This window comes from Perissodus microlepis, chromosome 17, assembly GCF_051167445.1.
Source record: "Perissodus microlepis isolate ML-2025 ecotype Zambia chromosome 17, ASM5116744v1, whole genome shotgun sequence".
NCBI classification, from domain to species: domain Eukaryota; kingdom Metazoa; phylum Chordata; class Actinopteri; order Cichliformes; family Cichlidae; genus Perissodus; species Perissodus microlepis.
In genome coordinates, this window is record NC_140477.1 from 9,396,581 (window position 1) to 9,423,926 (window position 27,346).

At 40.6% G+C, this 27,346-nt stretch overlaps 1 protein-coding gene across 1 annotated transcript; it reads left to right on the forward strand.

Moving 5' to 3' along the window:
- Window positions 1–786: 786 nt before the first annotated feature.
- Window positions 787–26,817, forward strand: rassf8b (Ras association domain family member 8b). The gene is made up of 9 exons (XM_084910302.1): window positions 787–1,203; window positions 15,945–16,101; window positions 19,522–19,872; window positions 19,985–20,190; window positions 20,339–20,542; window positions 20,699–20,773; window positions 21,721–21,843; window positions 22,516–22,642; window positions 23,169–26,817. Exons 2-9 carry the CDS (start codon window positions 15,990–15,992, stop codon window positions 23,282–23,284), a joined length of 1,314 nt encoding a protein of 437 aa, XP_084766428.1. The 5' UTR covers window positions 787–1,203; window positions 15,945–15,989; the 3' UTR covers window positions 23,285–26,817.
- Window positions 26,818–27,346: the final 529 nt, after the last annotated feature.

Consider the following 27,346-nt stretch of genomic DNA (forward strand, 5'->3'; position numbering starts at 1 on the left):
TTTATTTGGCGTACACAAACACAACCTTTGACCTTCACACACCTTACTCACTAGTCTTGCTGTGACTCCATCTTCTTCCCTGAGATGACATGCAGGTTGTTGTTTTGGCACGGTGGAGATCAATTATACGTCAAAGATAAGCAAAGGCAAGACTTGCATGGGGAGCTAAACATAGCAGCCGTACTGGTTTAGTGGTTTTTAATCTTGAACATTTGAGCCTCTGAAAATTGGTCCAACTAAAGCAGGAGCAGTGCACCTGGTATATCAAGGTCAGTGTTCAAGGTCAATATGTATAGGCATACATTAACCAAACCTACACAAAAAACTGTACCTTGTGCTTGTCCAATAGAGTTTAATTCAATAAGTGCATTAAAACCTGGTTCTCGATCTTGATCTCTGCTCTGCAAGAAAGCCTACATTACATTTCAATGTAAGACAATCAGTTTTTTATCACACGCAGGCATTAAAAGCGGACTGTTTTAAGTCTTCAAGTACTGCTGGAGGGGACCAAGGATTAAAACTACATAGTTGTACAAGCGCATGTTGCTCTTCAGTGTATTGTCAAATATATTTCAGTGTCATCTTATGTTATTATTTATTTTTTCTTTACTAAATGGCATTGTGGAAGGTAAAATCACTTCATTTTGATTAAGGCATTTTTAGTCTGTTTTGGGCTTTACAAGCTGCTGTCATGCAAATACGGGGCTTCATGTAAACATATGCTGCAGATGTGTAACGCTAAGGGTTTGTTCAGCACTATAAACACGTGCAAAGCTTGTTATTCCCATCAGAACCCTCCGTGTAACTGCGCGGGTCTCGGTCCATTTGCGTCGCCAGTGCGGTGCAGCTTTAACCGGTCCGTCATGCCTTGCGGTGTCCTAGTTCTGTTCCGATCGTGATTTACACGTGAGGTCTCCCTCACTGATAGCAGAGCAGCAGATGTCGAAAGCCCCCTTGTAGGATGTCCGATGACTGGACGGACTCGTGTTTACATCCACTCGGTTTCTAGAAGAGGCGGGGATGCGCGCACACGGTTAACTGTGATGCAGGCGCCGATCGGCACAGAATAAACAGGGATCTCCCTCAAGTGGCCCGCATACCATGACGAAGAAAGTACTGGATTTTATCCCAGAGAGAAATTCGGTGGCTACAGAACAAGAGTTCCTAATCGTCTAAGACACAGTGAGCTGCGGCTGGAAAGAGGTATGTTGTCGTGTTTGTTGCACTGGATTGAACGCAGTGAATGCGTCAGTCACGCCAACATTTAAAAGCTGCTGCCCTTTAGACAAGCTTGTAGACTGTTATGGGTTAATAAGTTCACTGTTGGCAGTTTTGTGTTAAAGCCTGTGAGGAGGACAAACGCAGAAGAGAGACTAAAATGACCGATCTACTGCAGTTGCGTAACTTTATTTGACAGATTTATTCACGCCCTTCTCGTCCTCACTTTCAAAGAAATCTAACCCACATCCTCGGTCAGTGTTCCTGACACAAAATACCAGATCCATGAGCCATCCAGGAAGTGAGTTAGTGGTCAGTGCGTGAGTGGGATCTGTCTGCTGAGCCCTGCAATGCAATTTATAGAGTTGGGCTGTAAGCGCGCACTCAGCAGTGGTTTTTTAATCAGAGTTCCTTCAACTGAGTCATGCAGTTACAGCACACAGGAAGAAGTCCTTGAAGCACACGTGTGGCGGACGCAAGGGTAAACTGTTTGTAGTAGGAATACTTTGCTCTGAAAAAAAAAACAGGTAACGGTTAAACCTTTTGAGAAACTGTTATAGGTATCTTCATTATAAGTGAATCTTGAGCCTTTTTCAGTGTGTCGGTAATTATTATTATTTTTAAACACTCCTGTCATCATTTCTAAAAAGTAGTACCATATTGCAAATTTTGGTATGATCAGATACCGAGTATTTATACTGATACCGATACTTTTAGCCTATAAAGGCAGCTTATATAGGGAAGAGTAGTGGTTCGTGATTTATAATATCAATCATCATCAGTTTACAAATTCTGAATACATTTTAATGATCACTAAATGACTGTGACTTTTACTTTCCACTATACTTAGTTAACAAAACACACCTTTCAGCTTTTCATGTATTTTGAAACAGTTTTTTCTTTTCTTTATTTGAAGACCTGCAATGTAAACAGTATAGATCCAATACCAATACCAGCATTGGTATTGATACTATCAATATTTGGATCAATCTGCCCACATCTACTTAAAAGCTACAATTTTGTCCACGGATTCAGTTTACCAACATAAGACAAAGAAATCCTGACCAAAAAAAATCTCCCAGTTCACACAAGTTCCCATGCCAGCTAAGCACCAATAATTTTGCATTATTGGTATTCATTCACACTGTGTCTGCATTTGCCTGAGATGTCAGAACCATGCTACCCAAGTGGGAAGACTCGTAACAGACTTTGCAGTGTAAATCCAGTCCAGTTTATCTTTCAGCAGACTCCCCCTCCCAGCACCTTGTGGTCAGTTAAGCTGCAGGTCTTACCGAGTTAAAGGCTTATTGTCTTCAGCAAGCTGATTAGTTTTAACTTTTGAAACTGCAAGAGGGCACTTTGGTCACTCTGCTTCAACATAGTGATTTTTTTTTCTGTAACAGTAAAAAACAATAACATCCAGTGATACAGCTGAAGTGTGAATGTGAGTACACTGCTTTGTTACCCATGACACCAGCAGTTGTGACAAAAACCTGCAGCTGCCTTTAAATTGTTACCCACAAAGGACTGCATGTTGCATTCATGTGAATACCACTGCTTGCTTAAAAACAGGGAACTCTTACACTGTTTATTACACAATAGATGATTGATAGTATCTGATTGCAAAGCTGTTCTCAAGCTTTTCACTCAGCTTATGCAAGCTTTTGCTGAATATGCAGCCATCTCACTGTCTTCAGCTGACAAAATTGATGTGGAGGTAATCTCTAAAAGATGTCAGCATTAAGCTGCACAGGAGGCTAGAAGGTGGAGGTTTCATTTATAGATTGCAATATGCATCATCAGTTTTAGGAGGACCGCTGTGTTCTCATGGACTCTTAAAAGCATTACATTATATTAGTATATAAGTAAAGAGAAACAGGCAGGGGGAGTGGGAAATTGGAGTATAATATGAAGGCTGTGTGCCAACTTAAAAGCAGAGTCATGAGTTTATTGCTGTATTGAATGGCCTGTGAACCTCCAGGATGTTCCATCAAGAACAGTGACATCTTGTGTGAGCACAGAGGTCGAAATGTAATTTCATTTAGGGTTTATATTTGGATTACCTGCTGACGTTAGCATTTTAGCCTTCCTGTTGTTCAAAGCGAGCAGATCTTGGGTTTGAATATGGTTGGCTGGTACATTTCTTGCATGAAGTTTGCATGTTCTACCCGTGATTGCGTGGGTTTTCTCCAACAATCCAAAGACATGCACATTAGCTTAATTGTTCATTCTAAATTGCTAAATTGGATGCAAATGTGGGTCACTGTATGACAGCTGCAGGCTTTAGTCTTTACAACTGTGGCAAGATATTAGTAGGGAAGTTTTAGGTGCCAGAGGGTTGATCATCTGAACATTAGTAACCTTCTGACGTTTAGCTTTGAATGAGCTAACTAATACAGCTAAAATCGGACCTTTAGATGAGAATATAGCTAACACCTAAAATCTGAGCTAAAGCTATGTGTCTGTGAGCTACATTTGTAGTCTCACAACTAGTTTGGGAGTCATTGTGGATCATTTTAGGCAGCTTACACAATTGTGAAGTAAAAACTCTCAGCAGAAGATATCTTTTATCCAGTGATTTTAGCAAGCTCATAGAGCCTGGACATTTTTATTAGGAGTAATTTTTTAAATTGTATGCAGGCCATTGACCTCTTAACATAGAGGATAGAGTTTATCTGTTTGGCATGACCGCTCCAGCTAAAACTAGACAATATCCACCATAAGGCCAACTCTGAGATGTTCCAGCAAAACTCCACTACATCTCCAACAAGAACCCCCACTGCAGAGCACACCTCCATGTTTTCTCGCAGCCCACATTCAAAGGAAACAAAGAGGAAGTGACAGGAAAGCACGGACTGCTTCTTAATTGTTGCCGATTGTGTGGTCTACTTTCCCAGACCGTACCCTCCAATCACTCCGGTCAGCTGTGTAAGGTCGGGACAAAGCCTGAGCTGCGTCACCATGGTGAGGGATTGTTTGCATCCAGTCATGCTGCTGGCCATGTGGACTCACGCATGCACATTACAGCGTGCTCTTTTGTTTGTGCGCCACTTGTTGTTTTTCAGTGGATCCCCTCCTGCTTCCACAACCTCCTTGTTGCGTATAAAAAAAATTGGCATCGTCTGTTTTTTGAACTGCTTTAAGTCTCATCTACTGAGTGCCATGTCTCCATTAGTAATTAGATTTTTGACTGACAGTCGTGTTTTTAAAAAAATTGATCGAGTTTTGACTTTTCAAAGCAAATGTGTCGGTTTAATCAGATGTTTGAGGGTACACACAGCAACAAGATTGGCATTGAGTCGGTTAAACTATAATTTAGCAAGAGGCTGAGATGGCACAGAGCTGACCAAGGCAGGAAATGAACTATTAATTATTAACTGTTATCGAGACTGAAGAAGTCACTTGGATGAGTGACGAAACGTTTCTCCCACAAAACGCTACGTCCAGATAAACAGAATCAACTTTTGGAGATTAACTATTAGGTTTGTATATTGGATTTAAATTCCACCTTTAAGTCGGTGTGAAATGAAAAGCTTTTAGTTAACATTTCTCAGTCTGTTCCTTCAATGCTCATCCACGGCTTATTAAAGGAGCTTTTAGCTTCATTTTTGTGCTGATCCCTCTCATGAGCTGCTATCCATGTTTGAGGAAATATAAATAAGAAGCCTGGACTTCTCGCGCTGCGTCCCCTCCCTAACTCTGCCTTCCTCTGGCATCCTGAGAATGAAACTTCAGGGGAGGTAGACTGGAGTCATAACTAAGTTTAGCTCAACGGTTCACAGCCCAGACAACACAATATTTTTCATGTCTGAAACCAAATGGCTGTGGCAGAAGTTGTCTGACAGCAAGGATTTGTACTGATAGCTGCAGGCTTTCCTTCCCACAGCAGTCGTTTTCAATCTTTTCAAGCATTTCCTGAGATTATGACTAGCATGAGTGTAACATCTCCTATATCGAGCATGTTCTGTCTTCGTGGTTCGATCTCCCTTCGGATCATTGTGTTGTTTATATCTGTTTATTCTGTCTCTTATGCAACATGTTTTTCTGCTCGTTGAAGGAAAATATACATGAATGCAAACACAGCAAGCTCCAGTAATACAAAAAACATCGAATAATCTAACTGTTTAAGATTTAAAAATAAATAAATTAGAAACTCTAACAATAAGTAGAAAGCATATTATATGTAGCATCAGAAATAGATCTAAAGAAAAGCACAGTTATTTCAGTGTTTAGTCATAAAACAGGTCAAATAAATAAATTCCACGGTAGTTAAACGCTAAATCAATTTTCCAAGAATGCATAAAAAAAAAGAAAGAAACCATATTTTGGATTTCTCTGAGCCAACAGTAGAAAATCACGTGTTAATGTGATCAGCCACAACTCTAACAGTATACAGACACTGTAAAAACATACATTCTTTTTCAGTTCTAAGGTTTTACATACCGGGACATGATTACAAATAAATAAATAAATAAATGCAGACCCAGGACACGCTGGAGAGATTATATCTCTTGGCTGGACTGGGAATGCCTTCATGTTCCCCCGGACAAGCTGGAGGAGGTGGCTGAGAAGATGGAGGTCTGGGCTTCTGTGCTTAGGCTCTGCCCCCGCGACCCCAGCCCCGGATAAGCGGAAGAAGATGGATGGATGAAATAAATGCATGACGAGTGTGTGGAAGAACTAAGTACACACCGTCATTCAGTAGCTTGTGGAAGCAGGTTTAGCACTAACTTGAAGTAATTGTTTCCTGATTCACTTTATCAGTTGCTCACATCATTGTGGAGGAATTTTGCTCCACTCTTCTTTACAACAGTGACTAATGCACGAATCTCTTAAGGTCCATTTCAATAAGGCTCAGATCTGGGCATTGCAACACCTTGATTCCTTCTTAGCTATGCTGTTGTAGATTTACTGCTGTGCTGTCGCCCAGATGGCCTCACATTAGACCCTTGAATACTTTGGCATTCATGGTCAACCCAATGACTGCAAGGTGCCCAGGCCCTGTGGCTGCAAAACACACCCAAATTATCAGCCATCATCCACCATGCTTGACAGTGGGTATGAGTTGTTAGTGTCTCGTTTTCTCCAAACGTGGACATCTCTTCTGTATATAGCAGCGGTACCCAACCCCCGGGCCATGGACCGGTACCGGTCCATGAGTCGTTTGGTACCGGGTCGCAAGAGTTTAGGCTCGGGTGTGAAATTTATGGTTTTCATGGTTTTTATCGGTTTTTAGCATAATTTTTTTTTATCGTTAACTCTGTTTCCCTAGGTCTTTTCCCGTGTGTTATGAATAAATCTTCTTTTTCTTTTTGGTAGGGATACTGGTTTTATTTTGTTGTATTAATCCACGACACCTTAAAGGCCAGTCCGTGAAAATATTGTTGGACATAAACCGGTCAGTGGCGCAAAAAAGGTTGGGGACCGCTGGTCTACAGGACATTGTTCCAGAAGTCTTGTGGTTTGTTTAGATGCCACTTTGTAAACCTAAACCATGCTGCCATGTTCTTTTTAGAGAGACGAGTCTTTCTCTTCTAAACAAGTCATCCGTGTTGAGTCCTTTTTCTAATTTTGACTGTCATGAACGTAAACATTTAACATGTTAACTGAGGAATCTGAGATGTAGCTCTTAGCCTTCGCCGTTAGGGGTGATTTGGTGGGATATCAATTCTGGGAAAGATAGGCAGTTGTCTTAAATATTTTCTGCTTGTCAATAATCTTTCTCACCGTGGAATGATGGACTTAATTTTGGGGGGAAATGGCCTTATAACCTTTCCCAGACTGAGCAACAATCACTTCTGAGAGATCACAGCTGATGCCTTTCCTCCTTGGCTTTGTGTTAACGCACACCTGAATGCTCCAGGCCTGTAAACTGCCAAAACTCTTGCTTTGATAGAGGTGCTCATACTTGTTGATGATTCCTTAATCAAGCACATTTGATTACCAACTCCTGGCTGTTACTTATCCTTTTAATTCCTATTGAAACAGTAAGAGTGTACTTACTGTTTTCACACACTGCTACTGCATTTTAGCTTAGTTTGTGTTAAACAATGACACAGTGTAATGTCACATCTGGAGTTCATCTATATATATATATATATATGACAAAAATTGTGATGTCAAAGAGATTTCCTGTCAAATCTGTGTGTACTTAGTGGTGGTTTGGAGTGGTGGGAGGGATTTTTGTGTATGGATTACTGCATAAAGTTGGAATGTGAATCACTGAGTCTTTTTTTAATGACTAACAGAAGAAGAATATCCTGCACCTGCACTTCTTTTTCTAGAAACTATGACTGTGCGGACTTGTGGCTCACTGAACACATCTAAATATGGAAGTATACATTTACAATGAAGCCGAATCAAAATAGAAACCAGTGTCGCCGCATACTAATTAGTTTATACCCGCCTGTATGATTTATTAATTCACACACTGGCAGCGGGAGCATCAAAGTAAATGTGATTTAGATTAAAGTCATAACCAGGGAGGAAAGGGAAATTGCATGATGCAAATTCAGAGCAGTAATAGCAATAGCTGTAAAAAAAAAAAGAAAAAAAGGAGAGAGCGAGAGAGAAAGTGATCGGTGTGGCTGAGGTAAGTCTCTGGAGGAATTGTTGGAACTTATCAGCAAGGAGGAAAAGAAAATCAAAGCTACTTTGCACAAGGTGACGGGCTTCATAGGCCATGTTGTTGGAGCAGTTGAGCAGAGAATTCAATTAGATATTGACTCTGTCGATAGTTTGTTGTTCTGACCTTCAGGTTTCCAGTTTAGACCTTCAATAACCTGTTAAGTTCAGCTCAGAACTGAATGATGGTGATTTGGGATAGAGACTAATGAGAGTATATTGACACCAATGCTATTATTGATTCTGGTCATACGGTTTAATTCTTTATTGGTTCCCTAATTGATTCTTTATTAACTTTCCATGTGGAAAAAAGATCCAGCACTGTGAGCCTGTGCAAAGTGTAGAAACAGTAAAATAATTTTTTTTGCATTTGATTTGGGTGGAAAGTGTCCACCGTCACAAGTTGGACACATTTTTCATGCTTCACTGGTCTGTCCCACTTAAGATCAAAAAGTATGCATGTAAAATGAGTTTGACCTACTTGGAGCATCTAAGTTGTTGCAATTTGATTGTTTTGGGATCAAAACTATAGGGCATAAAGTTTTGACTAAAAATGATCTGAACATCTGCTTCTGTACAGCCGCCTGCTCCTGTGGTCCTGTGTGTCGCTCCTGATAAAAGCAAACATCTATCAGCATATGCTGTTTGTGTCAAGGGAACAGTAAGAGCTGTATGAGTAAAGGAATGAAAATTCATAAAAAGGAAAAAAACCCAGGAACCATGTTAGCGAGGTCAGTTTGAATCTAATATTTTTTTAGGCTGTTTGATATCTTATTTGATATTTTTCACAACTCTGTCTGCACATGTGGCCTTAAAGTGTTTATGCGAATCATCTTCTAATTGAACATAACTGCTAGTTTAGTGGAAAACATGTTGCAGTGCTGAAAAGGTGCTGCAACCACTCACTGCTGTGCCAGTTTTATGTCAACATTTACCATCTTTGCATTTACATAAAAATACATTTATCAAGTGTTAACTGTCCCAAAATAACTCCTTCACTTTCAATATGAGCATTGCAAAGTAAAGCCTCACGAGAAAGTCGACCGTCTCAACGTTAACCCTCTGCTCTGTTTTGATATATTTATAATAAATGCATCACCGTGGACTAAATGAAATCCAAATGTCTCACATAGAAGTGCTCATAGAAAGTGTGAGTATGCACATTAGTGTGAGCAGAGTATCATAAAAGTGTGCGAAAGATTACCACATATGTGTCGAAGTGGCGTTTCCTCCTGGGTTAAACTTCAGTGGATGTTACTCATCATAATAAAAATTCAGTGACAACATTTCAGCCTCACCTGGCTTCTGTCTTAAACCTTGTATTAAAGATACAGGTGTGATCAAATGTCTAAATTCAATTTTTTTTTAATGTTTTTCCACGGTGGATGAATTGTACAGCATGCATCTTTAATGACTTTAAAAACAATAATTGGGTGCACAAGTTTATTTTTCATTTTCTGTAATCAATGCAGGTTCAAATACAGGGAGTGCAGAATTATTAGGCAAATGAGTATTTTGTCCACATCATCCTCTTCATGCATGTTGTCTTACTCCAAGCTGTATAGGCTCGAAAGCCTACTACCAATTAAGCATATTAGGTGATGTGCATCTCTGTAATGAGAAGGGGTGTGGTCTAATGACATCAACACCCTATATCAGGTGTGCATAATTATTAGGCAACTTCCTTTCCTTTGGCAAAATGGGTCAAAAGAAGGACTTGACAGGCTCAGAAAAGTCAAAAATAGTGAGATATCTTGCAGAGGGATGCAGCAGTCTCAAAATTGCAAAGCTTCTGAAGCGTGATCATCGAACAATCAAGCGTTTCATTCAAAATAGTCAACAGGGTCACAAGAAGCGTGTGGAAAAACCAAGGCGCAAAATAACTGCCCATGAACTGAGAAAAGTCAAGCGTGCAGCTGCCAAGATGCCACTTGCCACCAGTTTGGCCATATTTCAGAGCTGCAACATCACTGGAGTGCCCAAAAGCACAAGGTGTGCAATACTCAGAGACATGGCCAAGGTAAGAAAGGCTGAAAGACGACCACCACTGAACAAGACACACAAGCTGAAACGTCAAGACTGGGCCAAGAAATATCTCAAGACTGGTTTTTCTAAGGTTTTATGGACTGATGAAATGAGAGTGAGTCTTGATGGGCCCGTGGCTGGATTGGTAAAGGGCAGAGAGCTCCAGTCCGACTCAGACGCCAGCAAGGTGGAGGTGGAGTACTGGTTTGGGCTGGTATCATCAAAGATGAGCTTGTGGGGCCTTTTCGGGTTGTGGATGGAGTCAAGCTCAACTCCCAGTCCTACTGCCAGTTTCTGGAAGACACCTTCTTCAAGCAGTGGTACAGGAAGAAGTCTGCATCCTTCAAGTAAAACATGATTTTCATGCAGGACAATGCTCCATCACACGCGTCCAAGTACTCCACAGCGTGGCTGGCAAGAAAGGGTATAAAAGAAGAAAAACTAATGACATGGCCTCCTTGTTCACCTGATCTGAACCCCGTTGAACCTGTGGTCCATCATCAAATGTGAGAACTACAAGGAGGGAAAACAGTACACCTCTCTGAACAGTGTCTGGGAGGCTGTGGTTGCTGCTGCACGCAATGTTGATGGTGAACAGATCAAAACACTGACAGAATCCATGGATGGCAGGCTTTTGAGTGTCCTTGCAAAGAAAGGTGGCTATATTGGTCGCTGATTTGTTTTTGTTTTGTTTTTGAATGTCAGAAATGTATATTTGTGAATGTGGAGATGTTATATTGGTTTCACTGGTAAAAATAAATTATTGAAATGGGTATATATTTGTTTTTTGTTAAGTTGCCTAATAATTATGCACAGTAATAGTCACCTGCACACACAGATATCCCCCTAAAATAGCTAAAACTAAAAACTACTTCCACAAACATTCAGCTTTGATATTAATGAGTTTTTTGGGTTCATTGAGAACATGGTTGTTGTTCAATAATAAAATTATTCCTCAAAAATACAACTTGCCTAATAATTCTGCACTCCCTGTATGTACATACATCCCCAGTAATATCTGGTTAAATGTCCATTAACATGTTGAACCTCAACCAGATGCTTTTTGTAGCAATCAACAAGCTTCTGGTATAATTCTGATTGGATATTTGACAACTCTTCTTGGCAGAATTAGTAGAATTCATTTAAGTTGGTTGGTTTCCTGGGATGGAGCTGCATTTTAAGTGTAGTCCACAAATTTTCAGTAGAGTTAAGGCCATATTATCCATTCCAAACTATTTTTGCTTTGCATCACACTTTTTCAAGTTTTACTATTTCTCGGAGAGTAAATGCTGAGTGTTTGCAGACAAGTCGGCGTCTTATGACTGTTTTAATCTCCAGGTGACCAAAGCAAACACAAGTAGGTTAATGGTGCAGCACACTCTCTGCAGTCAATCCAGTTCAGAACAGTTGACCTGTTCAGGAGAATGCAAGGTATTCATCTCAAAAGAGTTTGCACTCCTCCTTCAAACGATCCAACCTTTTCCTTTTAATTTTATCCTGCTTGGTTTTGTTTATTCATCTGCACCCCTACTCTTTCACCTTCACTGTGCCTCTTTGCTTTCTTATTGTCTCCTTTCTATTCCCCAAGCCGCTGGGCTCCTTTCATGAGAATAATCTCATTTGCTGGATCTATCTCAATTCGAATGCATACTGTCTCATTTAACAAATCGCCCAGTTTCACTCCAAATGCACACCTTGCCCATAACAGATGCCTTCAGCGCAGAGGAGTGTGCAGCATAATGCGGTCTCTGTAGAAAAAGGCCTCCAGGGGGGCCAGTAGTTAAATTGGAGGAGAGATGGGATTCCTATTCCAGCTGTGACGAAGATGCAAGGTGCTTAAATTGTTATCGCCTCAAGCGATAGGCAAGTCAAGGATCAGAGCTGAGCTGATGGCCCAGTCAGGAGACAGGGAGCAATGCTGCCCAGTATGGTTGCAAGACTGAGTATTAGCCACCTGCTCTTTCACTGCTCTGTTGCTCAGGCTTGCAAGGGCCATAATGACTGCCTCGCTGCTGAGGCGCTTGTGTCAGCAGTTTGAAATGACTCTCATTCTGTGTGCCTGTAAGCTTTTCTGCACTGAACACCAGGAAATGAAAAATATATCGGAAGAGTTCGATCACACCACAATTACATTACCACAGGCATTTGATAGTACAACGTTTCACCAGCAGCATTACATGAAATCTCTTACAGAGAACTAGTGTTGTGTGTTGTTGTTGGGAGCATCAGGTTTTAGCTCTTTAGTGGCCCTTAACCCATTTAGGAAACACTTAACTAAAACAAGGGTGATTAAGTTGACTGGATAATTTGGTCATAATTTGTTCCACCTGAATCTACCTGCTGCAGAAGAAATGTTATTCACATTTGTTAAATGCTCAAAGGTGGTGCAGCTCCAGAATTAGCACCACTTCTGAGTCACTGTTGTGTTCACCTGATAGAGTACATGTAATGAATGTTGGGAGATCTCTTTAGCTGCTATGCGCTCCATTATATTCAGCTGGTAGAGCCATTTCACTGAAGTTATTCGCCGGCTCTGTCAATCAATAACCTGAGAGACCATTAAAATTATAGACATTATATAAAAAACAGACAAAGCCTGAAGGTTTTGAAAAGTGAAGCCAATGCAGAAGTGCCTGAAAACTGCATTATTTCTGTCAGCAGGAGGTAAGAAAAAAAGAAGTCAAACTGTACAGGAGTTTGAGAAAATGACCCCACTTCTCACTCAGTGTGCAACCTCTGTAAACTCAACCAAATGTATGTTGCAGATCTCGGGAACTTGCCTTTAAGAGTGTAGTTTTTTGGGGTTTTTTACACATTCAATTCAATTCAACTTTATTTATATAGCGCCAAATCATAACAACAGTCGCCTCGAGGCACTTTATATTGTAGGGTAAACCCTACAATAATACATTCAGAGACAATCATATGACCCCCTTTGAGCAAGCACTTTGGCGACAGTGGAAAGGAAAAACTCCCTTGAACCCCCTCCCTGAACCAGGCTCAGGGAGGGGCAGCCATCTGCTGTGACCGGTTGGGGTAAGAGAAGGAAGACAGGATGAGAGACATGCTGTGGAAGAGAGCCAGAAATCTCTGGCTCTCTTACACATCTGTATGGCTACATCCATCTCTGCATAACAGGTTATATATAATTATCCTTATGTGTGGAGACAATGCATCATTCAATGATGCACTTCAACAGCATCATTGCACAACTGAAAGCAGAAATACTACTTTTTTTTGTTTCCACAGACGTCTGGATGCTATGTGTTCTGTATTTAAAAGGAAAGAAATCACATGCTACTCCATCATTAGCGGCTCAGAATTCTGAGCTGATGTTAATTATTAAAAAACCCCACACTGTTCAACTTGTAGATTTCTGTGATGGGAGCTGTGCTTCAAAGGGTGGCTTTTTAAGCTTCCATCTCGTGCTTGACACTCCATTTGGTGTGAGTGGCTGGCACCGTGCAGTGTGGGTTGCACACCTGTGTCATAACTGTCACTCCGGTGGCATCTGCATATTTCAAGCTGTACTTTTTCCAGCCTGATATGAATATCAAGCAGAAGACTTTTGCTACTGCTTTGTGTATGTCTGAATACCTGCAGCCTGTGCATCATTTACACTTGCAGCATGGTGCTGTTTCTCACAGCGCTGCTGTATAACTCACATTTGGTGTACGCCTCAGGGATGCTGAAGTGACTGAGGAGGGCATCACTGTTTCTGTATGTAGTCTGTAATATTTCTCCAAGCCCTGACAACCCAACAACTTATCTGTGCTCCAGTGTTTCAGGTATTTGTGACAAGTCAAAACTAGCTGTTGAGATTTTCCATTTTTAGGGCATGGATCCTTTTTGTTGGCATGGCAGGACATTCACTTACGGTCTGGTCATGTGCTGCGTTCTGCACAGCTGAAGATGTGTTGGTCACTTTCCCATCCCAATTCAGTGCAGTTACTGCTCAATTTGCTGGAACATCTGTGACAGTCTGGCCCATGTATACGAAGAATAGCCTAAGGTTTGGATAGTGCACCTACATGGGTCCATGTCTGAGTTATCCCAGCTGTAGAAAATTGGCTTTTAGTGTCTGAATTTCCAAATTGTTAATATAGGTAGCTGACTGGTGCAGATAACTCATAAGAGGCCTTGAGTTATTACAGGATTTTTTTATGTTAGATTTTTAGCCCTTAAATTAAGTTGTAGCTTTTATATATATAATATATATATATATATATATACAAGCAATAAGCTAGACCAGAAGCTGCAGTTTGGGGAAGGCCAAGTTGAGGATCTACAGTGGCTCTTCCAGGCCTGTCAGATCCCCACAGAAAGCCTCTCAGTAACAGACTAAGGAGCTTGGAAAGAAAAGCGTCTGGACTTCTTTAAGTTGCTTGAAAAGAAGACCAGACGCTTTTCTTCCCAAGCTCCTTAGACTATGATGACCTGGATGACTGAGAACCTTCACAGACATACTCCCAGTAACAGAATGGATTTATTCATACATAATTAGCAGTGACAACAGATTGTGGAAGCAGAAAAGGCATTTTGAAAACTGGAATGAAAAGAAGTGAAAGGTTTTTAAATTAGCCACATTAGCTGAAGCCAAAGATGGGATTTGCTTCCATCTTAGATGATCGTGTGAAAAGGGCTGGCTTGTCTAAGTATAATTCGATCTCTTGACCACTTATGCCTCCATAGAAGAGTCAACAGAACGTGTGTGTGTGTGTGTGTGTGTGTGTGTGTGTGTGTGTGTGTGTGTGTGTGTGTGTGTGTGTGTGGCACAAGTAGTTATTTATAGACGTATAACTGGAAGAGGAGTGTTTGGGGTGTGGTCCTGCTCCTGAAATTCAGATAAACTATCTCTAGTTAATAAGGTGAAGCTGTACAATAGTCCTACATACTCACACACACACACACACACACTCTCACACACACACACAAATATATACACACATATGTACGATTTACAACAGTGCATTAATTTAAAGCTTCCTTGTGTGTTTCTGTGCAAATGTCAACTTATAAAGTATGAAGTGGAATGGTCAACGTATTCCTCTGAGATGACAGGCACATTGAAAATGGCCTGACAAAAGTAAAGTGAGGTGGATGCGCTTACACACAGTACTCTAACAAGTCCAAAGATAAATGCTTCAAATAAGCTGGGATGGGGATTCCATTTACATACCTTTGTTCTAACAGCAGTGTTTCCACAGTTTGGATGCTTGTAACCAAACTTTAATAGGCTGATCATGGACTTCCAAGGGCTTGTAATTATGAAATTGTCTTGGTGTTTAAGCAATCACCAAAACAGAGGATAAGTAAATCAATGTAAGCAGTTATGGTCCTGGATCTATTGCTTTTTTTGTACCTTGTAATGAAGTATGCATGAAGAAGCTTGATTAAGTTTTATCTTTTGTTATTTTATTGTGGCTGGAAGGATTTTGCCTCAACTTTAGCAGCACAAAGATTTTGTTTGATTTAGGAGCTCACAAAATGGCGTTACTGCACAGTGAACACACAATAGTCAACAAAATGGTCACACAATGGTGCTGATTGCTAGGCTCTACTAAAATGGAGTTTGTTTATAGCAAGAACATTTCACACCTATTAATCTGATCAACCCAGTGTCCCGGTAAAACGTGTAATCAACACATAGGTCCATCGTGTGCATGTCAAGCTTTGCCTCTCCTAGGCTTGAAGTGAACATACATAGTTAACTTGCATTACCTTGCAGTACCAGCAGAGGGTGATAATTTATTTAAAGGAAACATTAAAACAGTCAAACTTTTAAAGAAACTTCATCTTACCTGGCATAGAAAGAGCCTGGAATGTACTTCATACTTTCCTTGGTCAGTAGTGTTGGCTTATATACTGCAACTTAAGCATGCACGTCCATTTCACACCTAAGAGAAGCAAAGTTTGTCTATTACACACTTTGCGTGTAATATCAGGTTGGATCCACCACTAAAAATATTTATAATCGAACCTTTAAGGGTCTTGTGTAGGAGTGAATAGTGGTTAAGTGATGCTTAACAGTTTAACACAATTTATTTTACCGAACTTTTTAATTTTTCGCTCTCCAGGATGCAAAATAAAGAATCTCTAGCGGCTCCCTGTGGTGTGGAGGAATGAAGGCCATGGAGCTAAAAGTGTGGGTGGACGGAGTGCAGCGCATTGTGTGCGGGGTCACGGAGTTCACCACATGCCAGGAAGTGGTCATCGCTTTGGCACAAGCCATTGGTAAGCTACAAATTACTCACTACAACATAACCTGTTCACAGGTAGCAAATGCTTAGAAACATTATGTTACTTCCTGTGTCTCTAGAAAGTAAAATAATATTGGTTACTGCTTAAGTCCAGGAAAAGCAGTCCAAATTATATTTTGTCCTGCATAAATCAATGCTGGGCTATTCTGTTATGTGGGTTGCATCCAGTATTTGGCAGGCCGCATACATGCAGACACTTGAGGAAATAAGTGGCTTGAAAATGAAAAGTGACTAGAGGGCACAAATAGATTTTCACCATAACGGGACTCTGTGAAACACGATGAGTCATACTGCAGTCTTTCCTTTGTTGACAGTTGCAGAGAAATAAGTTCAGGCTCAGCCTCTTCGTTTGCATTTGTGAATTTAAGACTGGCATCATGACATTTAGTCATGTGTACACATTTTTTAGATGAACACATTCAATGTTTGATTTTTCAGTAGCCCCAGTGGTTAGAGTTAAAATGTGGGGGTCTTTCACAGTGACAGCAGAGGAAGAGTTATGGCACAGTCCTTTGTGCTCGCTGTGCCTTTTGTCCTGGCCAAGCCGCTTTGAAGTGTGAATGGCTGTAGTGATGAATGCACCTCTTTTTATAAGGACCCTTACTGTGGAAGAAGGGGGTTGGCTGTGCAGTGGGCAGTGTTTTCTCTTATCTTTATGTGTACAGGTACAAATACAGGAGACACACACAAAAGGCCCTGAACCACTGAACCCCGTTCTTTGGCTAACACAAACGCTGTTTGTTGACTTGAATTTTCCCACTGCATTAGACACCGTGGTAAAGTCCTTTATATCTGCCAGTGGTGCACGCCTGTGGGAGAGCTGTGAAAAAGCCTTTTGTCATTGTTTCGTCTGTCGTTTTTTGCAAAAACACATTGAACTTTATTTTGATCATTTTTACAAGGCTGGATTGATTTTTTTCACAGGTTCCACGGGGTGTTTACTCTGACAGCATGCAACGGGATTTTTGAAACATCTCAGGGCGCACAACCAGATACAGAAGGTTGTTTAATGGATATCTGTGAGCTGAATCATTCTCAGCCCTTGTTGATGTTACTGAGCAAATGTTTAAAGCTGAGGGATGACACGGACAAAGGCAAAACTGTGATCTGGTAAAAAAAAAAAAAATTAAAGAGAGCACAGATCAGTGACTCTCTTTATCACTCACTGTGGAATTTAAGTGAAGAGTTTTTCCTCTAAAGTAATGTGAACCCAGATTTGAAAGTGTTTTTTAATGTGTTAACACTGTGACTGTTTTTACTTCAGAAAAGAAATTGTCAACATGAAAACTGATGTTCACTTACATTTGCAGAAAGACTAGACAACATTTTATTTCTTTTTTATCATCTTTAAACAAGTTAGTTAGACATCACAGCTAGTGTGGTCATGTCAAAAAGAAAGTTTGCACCAAACTTTCTTATAGTCTTGTGGAAAAGTTGTATTGGTTCCACAAGAGTTAAGCAAGTAGTAGCCAGGTGCTACTAATCAAATTCACTTGATTAACGGATTAATTTCAAGTGTGAGCACTTATTTAAAAGCATAAGATTTGGCAATTTGATGGTCTGAGCATAAAGGTATGCGTTTGGATAATGCTAATGTTCTCAGGAGTGGACATCCCAGGATATTCACCCCAAGGTCAATTTTTGCAATTTTTTTAGAGAGGCTGCGAGAACCTAAGAGCTACATCTCAGACTCCACAGGCCTTGGTTAGCATGTGAAATATTCATGACAGCACAATTAGAAAGTTACAGAACAAACTAGGCTTGTTTGGGAGGGCTGCCGAGAGAAAACCACTTCTGTAACTTTTAACTTCTGTCCCTTAGACAGATGAGACCAAAATGGAGATATTTGGCCATAATACACAGCTCCATGTTTGGAGAAAACCCAAACACCTCATACCAAGTGTATGAGATCACTGACTCAAGCGTGAACTCATCTGTACATCAAAATACTCTAGAGAAATGTGAGGACATCTATTCAACAGCTAAAGCTTGGGCACGCTGAGTCATACCTCAGGACAATGATCCTGAGCGTAGCAGCAAATCTGCGGCAAAATCTGTTGCTAATTTAAAACAGAATGACTGAAAAAGAAAAGAATCAAGGCCTTGCAATGACCCAGTCAAAGTCCAGATCTCAAGGTGACTGAAATGCTGTAGCACGACCTTAAGAGAGCGGTGCATAAACAAATGCCTGCAAACATCATTCAACTTGTCATGGTTTGCACTGTCAGACCATGAGAAGAGAGGAAGAGGACCCAAAAGCAGACACTGAAGAGAGGAACTGAAGTTTTAAACAAAAAGCGAGCAGTTTATTACAGACTGGTTGAACATGGATAAAGAATAAAGGGCGTAAACTAAAACCTACACTGGGAAAACTGAACAATGATAACTATGACAAAACTGTCATAACTAACTTAAATATGATTCGGAGCAGGAACGTGCAGAAAACTATGAAGAAGCAAGAACATGAGATATGAACAGGACCTGAGCTGAATCATGCCGGACGAGGAACTGACATGGTGGGAGGGTAAACAGTGTACCTAACCACGACTGAGTGAAACGCACAGACTAAATACACACAGGAGGTGATCAGGGGAAGCGGAAACACATATGGAAACAGCTGACACAAATGAAAATATCAACGTCACAGGAGAAGATTTAAACTAAATGCATCGAACAAAGAAACACAAGACTTTTAAAATAAAACAGGAAACATGGTGAGACGTAGACAACACAGACTTGACAACATGAAACACGCAGACAGGAAATACATAACAACTAGAACAGAAGGCCAGGGTGAAACAGACTAAAATTCACAGCCAATTAATAATAATAATAATAATAATCCAAAACTCCACATGATCTTCAAAATATAACAAAAGTGATCAAAACCAACTGAAAGCACTGGGTCACACACCCAGCCCCTGACAGAACTGACTCAAATTAAAGAAGAGTGGGGCAAAATTCCTCCACAATGATCTAAGAGAGTGGTAGTCATACAGGAAACAATAACTGTATATAAATAAATATGAAGCGCCTTGAGGCGACTTTTGTTGTGATTTGGCGCTATATAAATAAAATTGAATTGAATTGAATTGAAATAATATACAGTATTATGCATTATACATACTTTGCAAGTAAAACTTAATTTTCACCCACAAATTGAAAACTTTTTAAATGCTTGCACCATATAAAGGTTGTCTCAACTGAAACCTGTTGAACATCAAGGGAAGGAGGGGTAATTTAACATCACATCTCCTTCTTCCAGCAGAACCCCGTCCATTGCAATGAAAAGAGCACAGAAAAACAAACCCTTCATGTAGGATTCCCTTCCACTGATTGTGAAAAGCTGTCATAAAATGTCAGGACCTTTTAACTACTTTTTGTTTTGTCCCAGGACGGACGGGCAGATACACTTTGATCGAGAAATGGCGGGAGACAGAGCGCCACCTGGCTCCAAATGAAAACCCTGTAGTGTCCCTGAACAAGTGGGGCCAGTATGCCAGTGACGTGCAGCTCATCCTCCAGCGGACCGGCCCGTCTGTCAGCGAGCGGCCAACCTCTGAAGGGCTGGCTCGTGTCCCAGAACGAGGTCTATACCGCCAGAGCCTTCCACCTCTGGCCAAGCTCCGCCCATCGGGGACAGACAGGTCGCTCAAACGAAAGGAACCCAAACGCAAATCTTTGACCTTCACAGGAGGCGCCAAGGGTCTGCGGGAAATATTTGGAAAAAGCAGAGATACTGATGGTGTGTATAGCTGAAATATTAGCCATGATCTTACCAGTCATTTCTTTGCTAGCTTCAATGGTTCAGTTTCCTTCTTTTAATCTTAGTCTTCCCTTTTTGTCTGTGCATCTAGTCAAACAGTCCCAGCAGCGCGGTGTGAGTTTAAACCTCAGCAGAGTTGGAGGAGGTGGAATAGCATCTGTACCTGGGAGTCCGGCCAGAGAGCTGAGCCGACTGGTGCAGTTGCAGAGAAACAAACTCCAGGCCCTGGAAAGCCGCCTGCTGGGCTGTGAGGCTGAGCTGCGAGACTGGGAGGAGGCCACAGGCGAGGCCAGCGATGTGAGTAAAACCACAGCTGCCAGTGCAGTCACTGAGAGAAACATTGCATATGTGCTGATCTTCAGATCGTCTGCACCCTAAACTTTCATGTCTTCCAATATCTTTATTTTTACATCCCTACATCATATTTTAATCCCATGCCTTACAGGAAGGAAACTTGGAGGAAGAGCTGCTGCTTTTAGAGCAGCAGGTGAGGAGGAATGACGCCGAGATGGAGGAGGAGGAATTCTGGCAGAACGAGTTGCAGATAGAGCAGGAGAGCGAGTGGCAGCTGCGGCAACAGCTAGCCGAGCTGCAGGGCCGTGTACGCGACTGTGAAGCCAAGCTTTCGGAGTATCTAGCTCGCATACAGGTGAACTTAGCATCACGAGCTGCCTGATTTCACCAGATCCTGTTTTGATGGTTTTATGAGTTAAACCTCTTATCTATACAAGTCAGTAAAACACAAGCACGCTGCTTTAACTGAAGAAGGAAGCTGGGAAAAATGAGATTTTTATTTACTTTCCAGAGCATGGAGGCAGGTGTGGAGCAGGAGCGACTGCAGCAGGAGGCTGAGCTGAAACAAAGGATCAATGAGGAAGAGGTGCAGTCATTGAAAAATTAACATTTGGGACATTCTACCAATCTCATAAACAGATACTTACTGTGGATGGCATTACCCTGGCCTCCAGTAACACTGTGGGGACTCATGCAGTGGTTTTTTTACCAGGATATTTCCTTCAGAACTAGTTCATGCATTTATTACTTCTAGGCTGGATTATTGTTATTATCAGGATGTCTTAAAAACTCTCTGAAAAGTCTTCAGCTGATCGAATGCTTCAGTGAGAGTACTGACGCGGGGACTAGAAAGAGAGAGCATATTTCTCCTATATTGGCTCCCCTTTACTGGCTCCCAGTTAAATCCAGAATCATATTTAAAACCCTGCTCCTCACATACAGGTCTTGAATAATCAGGCCCTATCTTATCTTAATGACCTGATAGTACCGTATCACTCCAACAGAGCACTTCACTCTCAGATGTCACTCTGAAACTTTTTGATAAAGCATATAGGGTTGGATCAGTTGACCCTGAATCCTCTCTTACTTATGGTGCAGTTGGTCTAGCCTGCTGGGGGATTCCCATGATGCACTGAGCGTTTCTTCTTCGGTCACCTTTGTCACTTACTATATGTTTATACACCACTTTGCATTTAGTCATTAGTTTTTATTACTCGGTCTTTCTTCCGCACCATATCTTTGTCCTGTATTATTGTCTTTACCTTACAATATAAAGCACCTTGAGGCAACTGCTGCTGTGTTTTGATGCTATTTAAATAAAGTTGTGTTGAGAAAAATGTTTTTTTTAAACAGACACATGTGTTCTAAACTTGGATGAATAGTTTTGCAGAGCTAAAAAACTTTTTATTCAAGTTCAAAACATGTCAAAGTATGAAAAAGTCTTCCTACATGGTTGAGTTTCTTTTGCATATTTCTCCTGGAAAATTGCGATGAGCGCTGGCTTCCTGACTTCCCTTCCACTCTGGCTTTCAGGTACAAGCCCAGCTGGAGAAAGTGAGGGCAGAGTTGGAAATGCAGAGCCAACAAACAGCACGGCTGGAGAACAGCTGCAGGGCATTGGAACGCTCGCTCAGCCAGTCAGGCAAGAGATTACAGGTCAGCTCAACTGTTTAGTTGTTTATTTTAGAGGCCCCCCCTGGCATTTTGCTTAAAATATTGTGTTCCCATTAACTTTAGAAGAGGCTGAAGAATTCAGATTTCAAGAAAGTGTTTAAAAAAATCTTATTAAGAAGTCGGAAAACTTTGGCTGCGCTGACGCTGGTTTAAAAATTTAGTCCTCAGCACACAGGTGGAACCATAGAAATCTAAGCTCATTAAGTTGTGGGCAGTGAAGCAAAGCCTTATCTCTGGCTCGCAGCGATGTGCGATGGATCTTTGCCTGCATGCATCCTAGTATGAAGTAGGGTGAAGTCCAGTAAGATGTGGGAAGCGTGAGGTAACGAGAAGGGAATGGGAGGGAGGGAATTAGCAGCATTCTTTGCCTGATTAGAGAGGGGCCTGAATAAGTACGCAATCCCCTGCCTGGAGTTGTGTAATCATCTGTGAGCTGATACTTTTCTTTGGCTGGCTCAACTACACTATGACTCTGGAGAGATCCTGAGCAGAACATGAATCTTTTTTTCATTTTGACCTAATAAATTCACCTCCATTAGAGTAACTTCCTGCACTCGAAAGCTTTGGTAAGCTGTGGATTTGTTCATGTGCAGTACTTTTATCAGACTAGGCATACAGTTCATTTTATTATCCTGGTGTTTTTTTCCTTTATAGGAGAAAGAGCAGGAGCTGGAGCAGCTGACAAAAGAGCTTCGACAGGTCAACCTACAGCAGTTCATTCAGCAGACTGGTACCAAGGTCACTGTACTGCCGGCTGAACCATCAGAAGACATCAGCAGCGGTATAAATACACGTACACACTGACAGAAACTCTACAAGATCACCACCTTCTTGAAAGCATTTAGTTTACTGTAAATGCTGATTGCAGCTGAGGCATTCTACATACTGTATTACTTTTAGATGTGTATGGACACAGTGCCACCTTATGGTCATACTGAGAATGACCTGTTCCAGGCAGGACTGCTCCATTACATGGACCAGCAATGGAATACTCAATATAAAGCCAAAGAAAAATCCTCTGTTTTTATTTTAATCACATCATTTTTTACATAAAAAACTTTCTCCATTCTCTTTGTCTTCTTTATTTCTTTTGGCTGCTCCTCAGCATCGTCGTCTTCTTTCCTTGCATCTTCCTCTTTCTGGGTTGCTGTCACATAGAATGCTATAGTTTTTTTCCCATTTGTAAAAGAAGTCATTTTACTTAAAGTTGATACTTAATCACTTGTGGGATGTCAGATCAGAATCATATATCAGTGATGTTCATACCCTTCACAGCTAAATGACCTTCTCTTTTTTGTGTGCTGCAGAGACGGAGTGCGGTTCCCTGAAACGACTCGGCTCCTCCCGTCTCTTACCCAGTGACCTTCGTGCTCTTCAGAGCGCCGTCTCGTCCACCCTCAACCCTGAAGGCATCTACGTTTGACCCTAAATGTCTAGGAGGCATATTTTTTTGTGGCGGTAGCAAGGCAGCTTTATGCTACTGAAACTATTTCCACACACAGAAAACCGAAGAAATGACTCCACAAATAGATGTTTTTCTTACAAGGCAACAGAGTGTCAGAGTGGCACTTCAATATGGAGGGTTTTTGCCAAAAAAAAAAAAAAAAAAAAAAGAGTGTGACAAGAAAACTGCACTGCCTCCTCTTCACTAGAATTGAACTTAAACTTAAACTGATGTCATCATCTGCCGTTTAATGCACAGTCTGAGCTCCCATGAGTGAGTAAGGATAAGTGCAACAGCACCATTTTTCTCTACATACCAGCTACTGTGTTTTTATTTTTGTTTGTTTGGTTTTTTTAGCACTTCCGGACACACTCTGAATACACAATCATTTATTAGTCAAGCGATTCCCGGCAAAAAAAACTGTAACACGTGCAGTAAATCATGAGAGAATTTCACAGTGCAGTAGTTTGACACATCCAAAAAAGAGACAGATGCATGAGCATGCACAAACAGTGACTCCTGTGCTATAAGCATAGCCATATCTGATTGCCTTAAAACTAGATGTTAGTAAATGTAATATTGAAACAGAACTCAAGGTAGCTACTGAGTACTGTGCGCAGTGTGAATTTGATAAAATGCGCCAATTCAGGTGACTCCTTGTCACGGTAACTGATGTCAGTACAACTCCATGTGGGGTTAGTCTTTTTTTTCTAAAAGAGTTTGAACTTATTTTTTGTTTTAATTAACTAGTGAGTTTGCTTCGTGTGTATGTTTAGACGGCGATTGAAAACATTTATCATAAAATGTATGTCAGAGTTAAAAGAGGGCGACTAAAGAGGCCAATGAAGTGATATTTTAAGTAGAACATGGTGGCTGTAATGTGGTCCAATTTAAGTATTATGTGTTGTGCAGTAGGCATGCATCTGTTGGTTTTCTCATAATGAAAATGTCTTTAGTATGGAAGCTTGTTTCTGCCACTGAAAAAAGGTTTTTTTTTTGTCATCTGTAAGTCAGAATTTCAGCTTTTTATCTCAGAGTTATTTTCTAAGAAGTTTAAGCATGTTACAGGTTTGAGATAAGAACCAGATTTTTTTTTCTTACAGATGACTTATGCAAAAAACAAAAGAATTAAAAAACAAAAAACAAAAAAAAAAACAGCGGTGGTGCAAACAAAGTTCCACACTTGGGTGTAAATCCAGGCTCAAATAATTTATCACTGTGACCACCAGGTGGCAGCAAAACATCTTTTATTCAGGTAGGCGAAAGGCTCTTTAAGTCATCGGATTAGTGCGTGTTTAGGAGTCACTTACTGTATGCCTGTTGTTGTTGTTGTAACAAAGCCTCTGCACTTTAGCTTTAATTGTGTTAAGGTGAGAGTGTTTGATATGTTTCACTGTGTACTGTGTTCATTAACCAGGAACACACACACACACATATCAAAACACCATCCTATGATTTCTAACAAACTTAAGATGTCTTCTATGAACCAAAGTTAGTGTCACACAACAGATGGTTAAATGAATGTATTTTTTTGTGTATGTGCAGCTTGTGCTTAATAAAAATACCAGCTTCATTCAAATGGTGGCTGCGCTGCACACCATACATATTTTATATTTTACGGTCAGCTCTTTCACGCCGAAAGACGACATTTATATCACAAAAGACAGTATTAGAAGTCTGAGATAGAAGATGTTAGTATGAACCTTTGCCAGCTGAATTGGAGAAACCCAAACTGCTTGTGAATCCTCAGTATGGGCTCAGAAAACTGCAAAAAATTGCAGATGTTAAATAAAAAATCAATATTGGCCCTGTTTTTTTTTTTTTTTTTTTTTTTTGTGTGTGTGTTTTTTCCCCCAGATCAAAGATGGGAGCCAAAATTTCCCACTTGCAACTTGCGGGTGCTTATTGCAAAAGTGTGTGGGCAAATATAACTAAAGTTTCAGAGCCGAGAATATCACTCGCAGTTTAATGCTTTGAATCCCGTCTTCAGAAGAAGCACGTTCCTTCTGTTTTTCGAGCTGATTTAATTTGGGCGACAACAAATCTTTTCCACTCATTTACAAACCTGAATTTCCCTCGCTGTGTTCTCTGTGTAGCTAACTTCATTTCACAGGCTCCAAATCTTATCGACTATTATTTGAACCCATGTGAAGAAGCTGCAGGTGTATAATAAAGTGAAACCCTCCCTCCGGTGTGAAGAGCCTCGCTTGACTGTTTGCTTTGCTGTGCAAAGGCGACCTGTGGCCTTCTGAAACTGTCCGGGGACACTAACAGAGGATTGCAGGATTATCAGCAACTCCAGCTGTGACACAGACGCTGTGACCTGCTGAGAAAGGAATCACAATGGCATGCCTTATAAAGAGAACAAAAACTGTACATTTCTACATATCACATCAATCTACGGACTGTTTCTAAAGTAGATTGAAGTCAGATAAATGCAGAGTGCTTAAGATGTTAGATTATAATGCTGTAGCTCAATAGGCAGCGTGTGCATGCAATAATGTGCGACTGGTTTCACTGGTTTCCCAGCAAGCCGTGACTCGTTTTGGTTTGCACTGTCCCTTCTGCCTCGTAGATGACGAATGAGCTTAGTCAAAAAATGGCGTTTTCATGCCTTTTCATTTAACTTTGGCAAAAAACAAACAAACAATAACATTCATGAATGTAAAAGAGAGATGGCAATACGTTTACCTGCATTGCTCTTTTTTTCTTTTCTTTGTTTTCATGTTTAGAGACATTGCCAATAATTGGTGTCTATTATGCCATCAAAAGTGCATATACAAATGAGATGATGGAGCCATTATGGAAACAGCCATCAAGAGGTTTTGAAAGCTATTTAAAAAAAAAAAAAATGTTGTGGCTCAGGGATACACAGAATTACCCAGACAAGAATGGACTGAAAGTAATTATGGATAAACGCTGTTCACGATGTCTCGAGCCATTTGACAAGTTAAAGTGGTTGTTTGGTCTCTCTGGGACTTCAACAGCTGTTTGACAAGTATAATGTGTAGCACGGGGTCCTAGATACGACACAGCACACATCCCCAAAGTAAGAGATGTACTCAAAGTGAAGTGTTTCTGTTGCCTGGTGATTCACATGGAAACTAGTGCAATTTGTATCTCATGTATTATGGAGACATACACCAGACGAGGCCAAGAATAAGAGGCATAATCCGGGGTTTCGTTCAAGCCGATGATTTTGCAGTGCAATCGTGTTCTTGAAACACATCTTAAAGCATTTACAAAACACTGTGTTGGATGGACTGTGCTTGGCTAACATCATGACAAATTGTATATTCAAAATGTTATGGTTTTGTATTCTTTAACTATGAAATCATTAACAATATTTTTGTCAGAACTAGAACTGATTCTGTTTTAGTCTTTGGGTCACTGTTAAGCCACTATTTATGGAAGAAATAAAAACTATCGAGAACAATGTAAAATATATAAAGAAATTATTATCTACTGTAACAAGATGCCAGAAATCAATAAACTTCTATGCCGTGCTACTATTGTGCTATTGTGCCTCTAACTTTTCTCCATTTTTTTCTTTCATTTTAGACGAGAAAAAGCTGGAAATTTCACATTCTGCCAGAGAACGTGGAAGTGGACAGGGAAAAAAAATGTTTTTGAAAGATGATGGGTCATTGTGTTACTTGGACCACAATGAGATTACAGCACTATAGGATGGTATATTATTGTGTTACTTGGATCACAATGAGATTACAGCACTATAGGATGGTATATTATTAGGATCCAGTTCACAGGTGGTACAATTTTCACCAATCTTGAGAAAAAAAATAGACCAAGGCTCGCAGGAGTAAACTATTTATTGTACTTTTAATTTTTACAATATTTTGTCCATTACAGCCAATCAAAACTGGTGGAGGCCACATCTTAGAAACACAATGGTTTGCAAAAAACAAATTTGGTACTTGGACTCCGGTCTGAGAAAGCTCAAAAAGCACTTCTGCATCTTTTGTTGCATGTGACCAATAGAAGAAATGCAATAAGCAAACATGTTTATTGGCTAATATATCA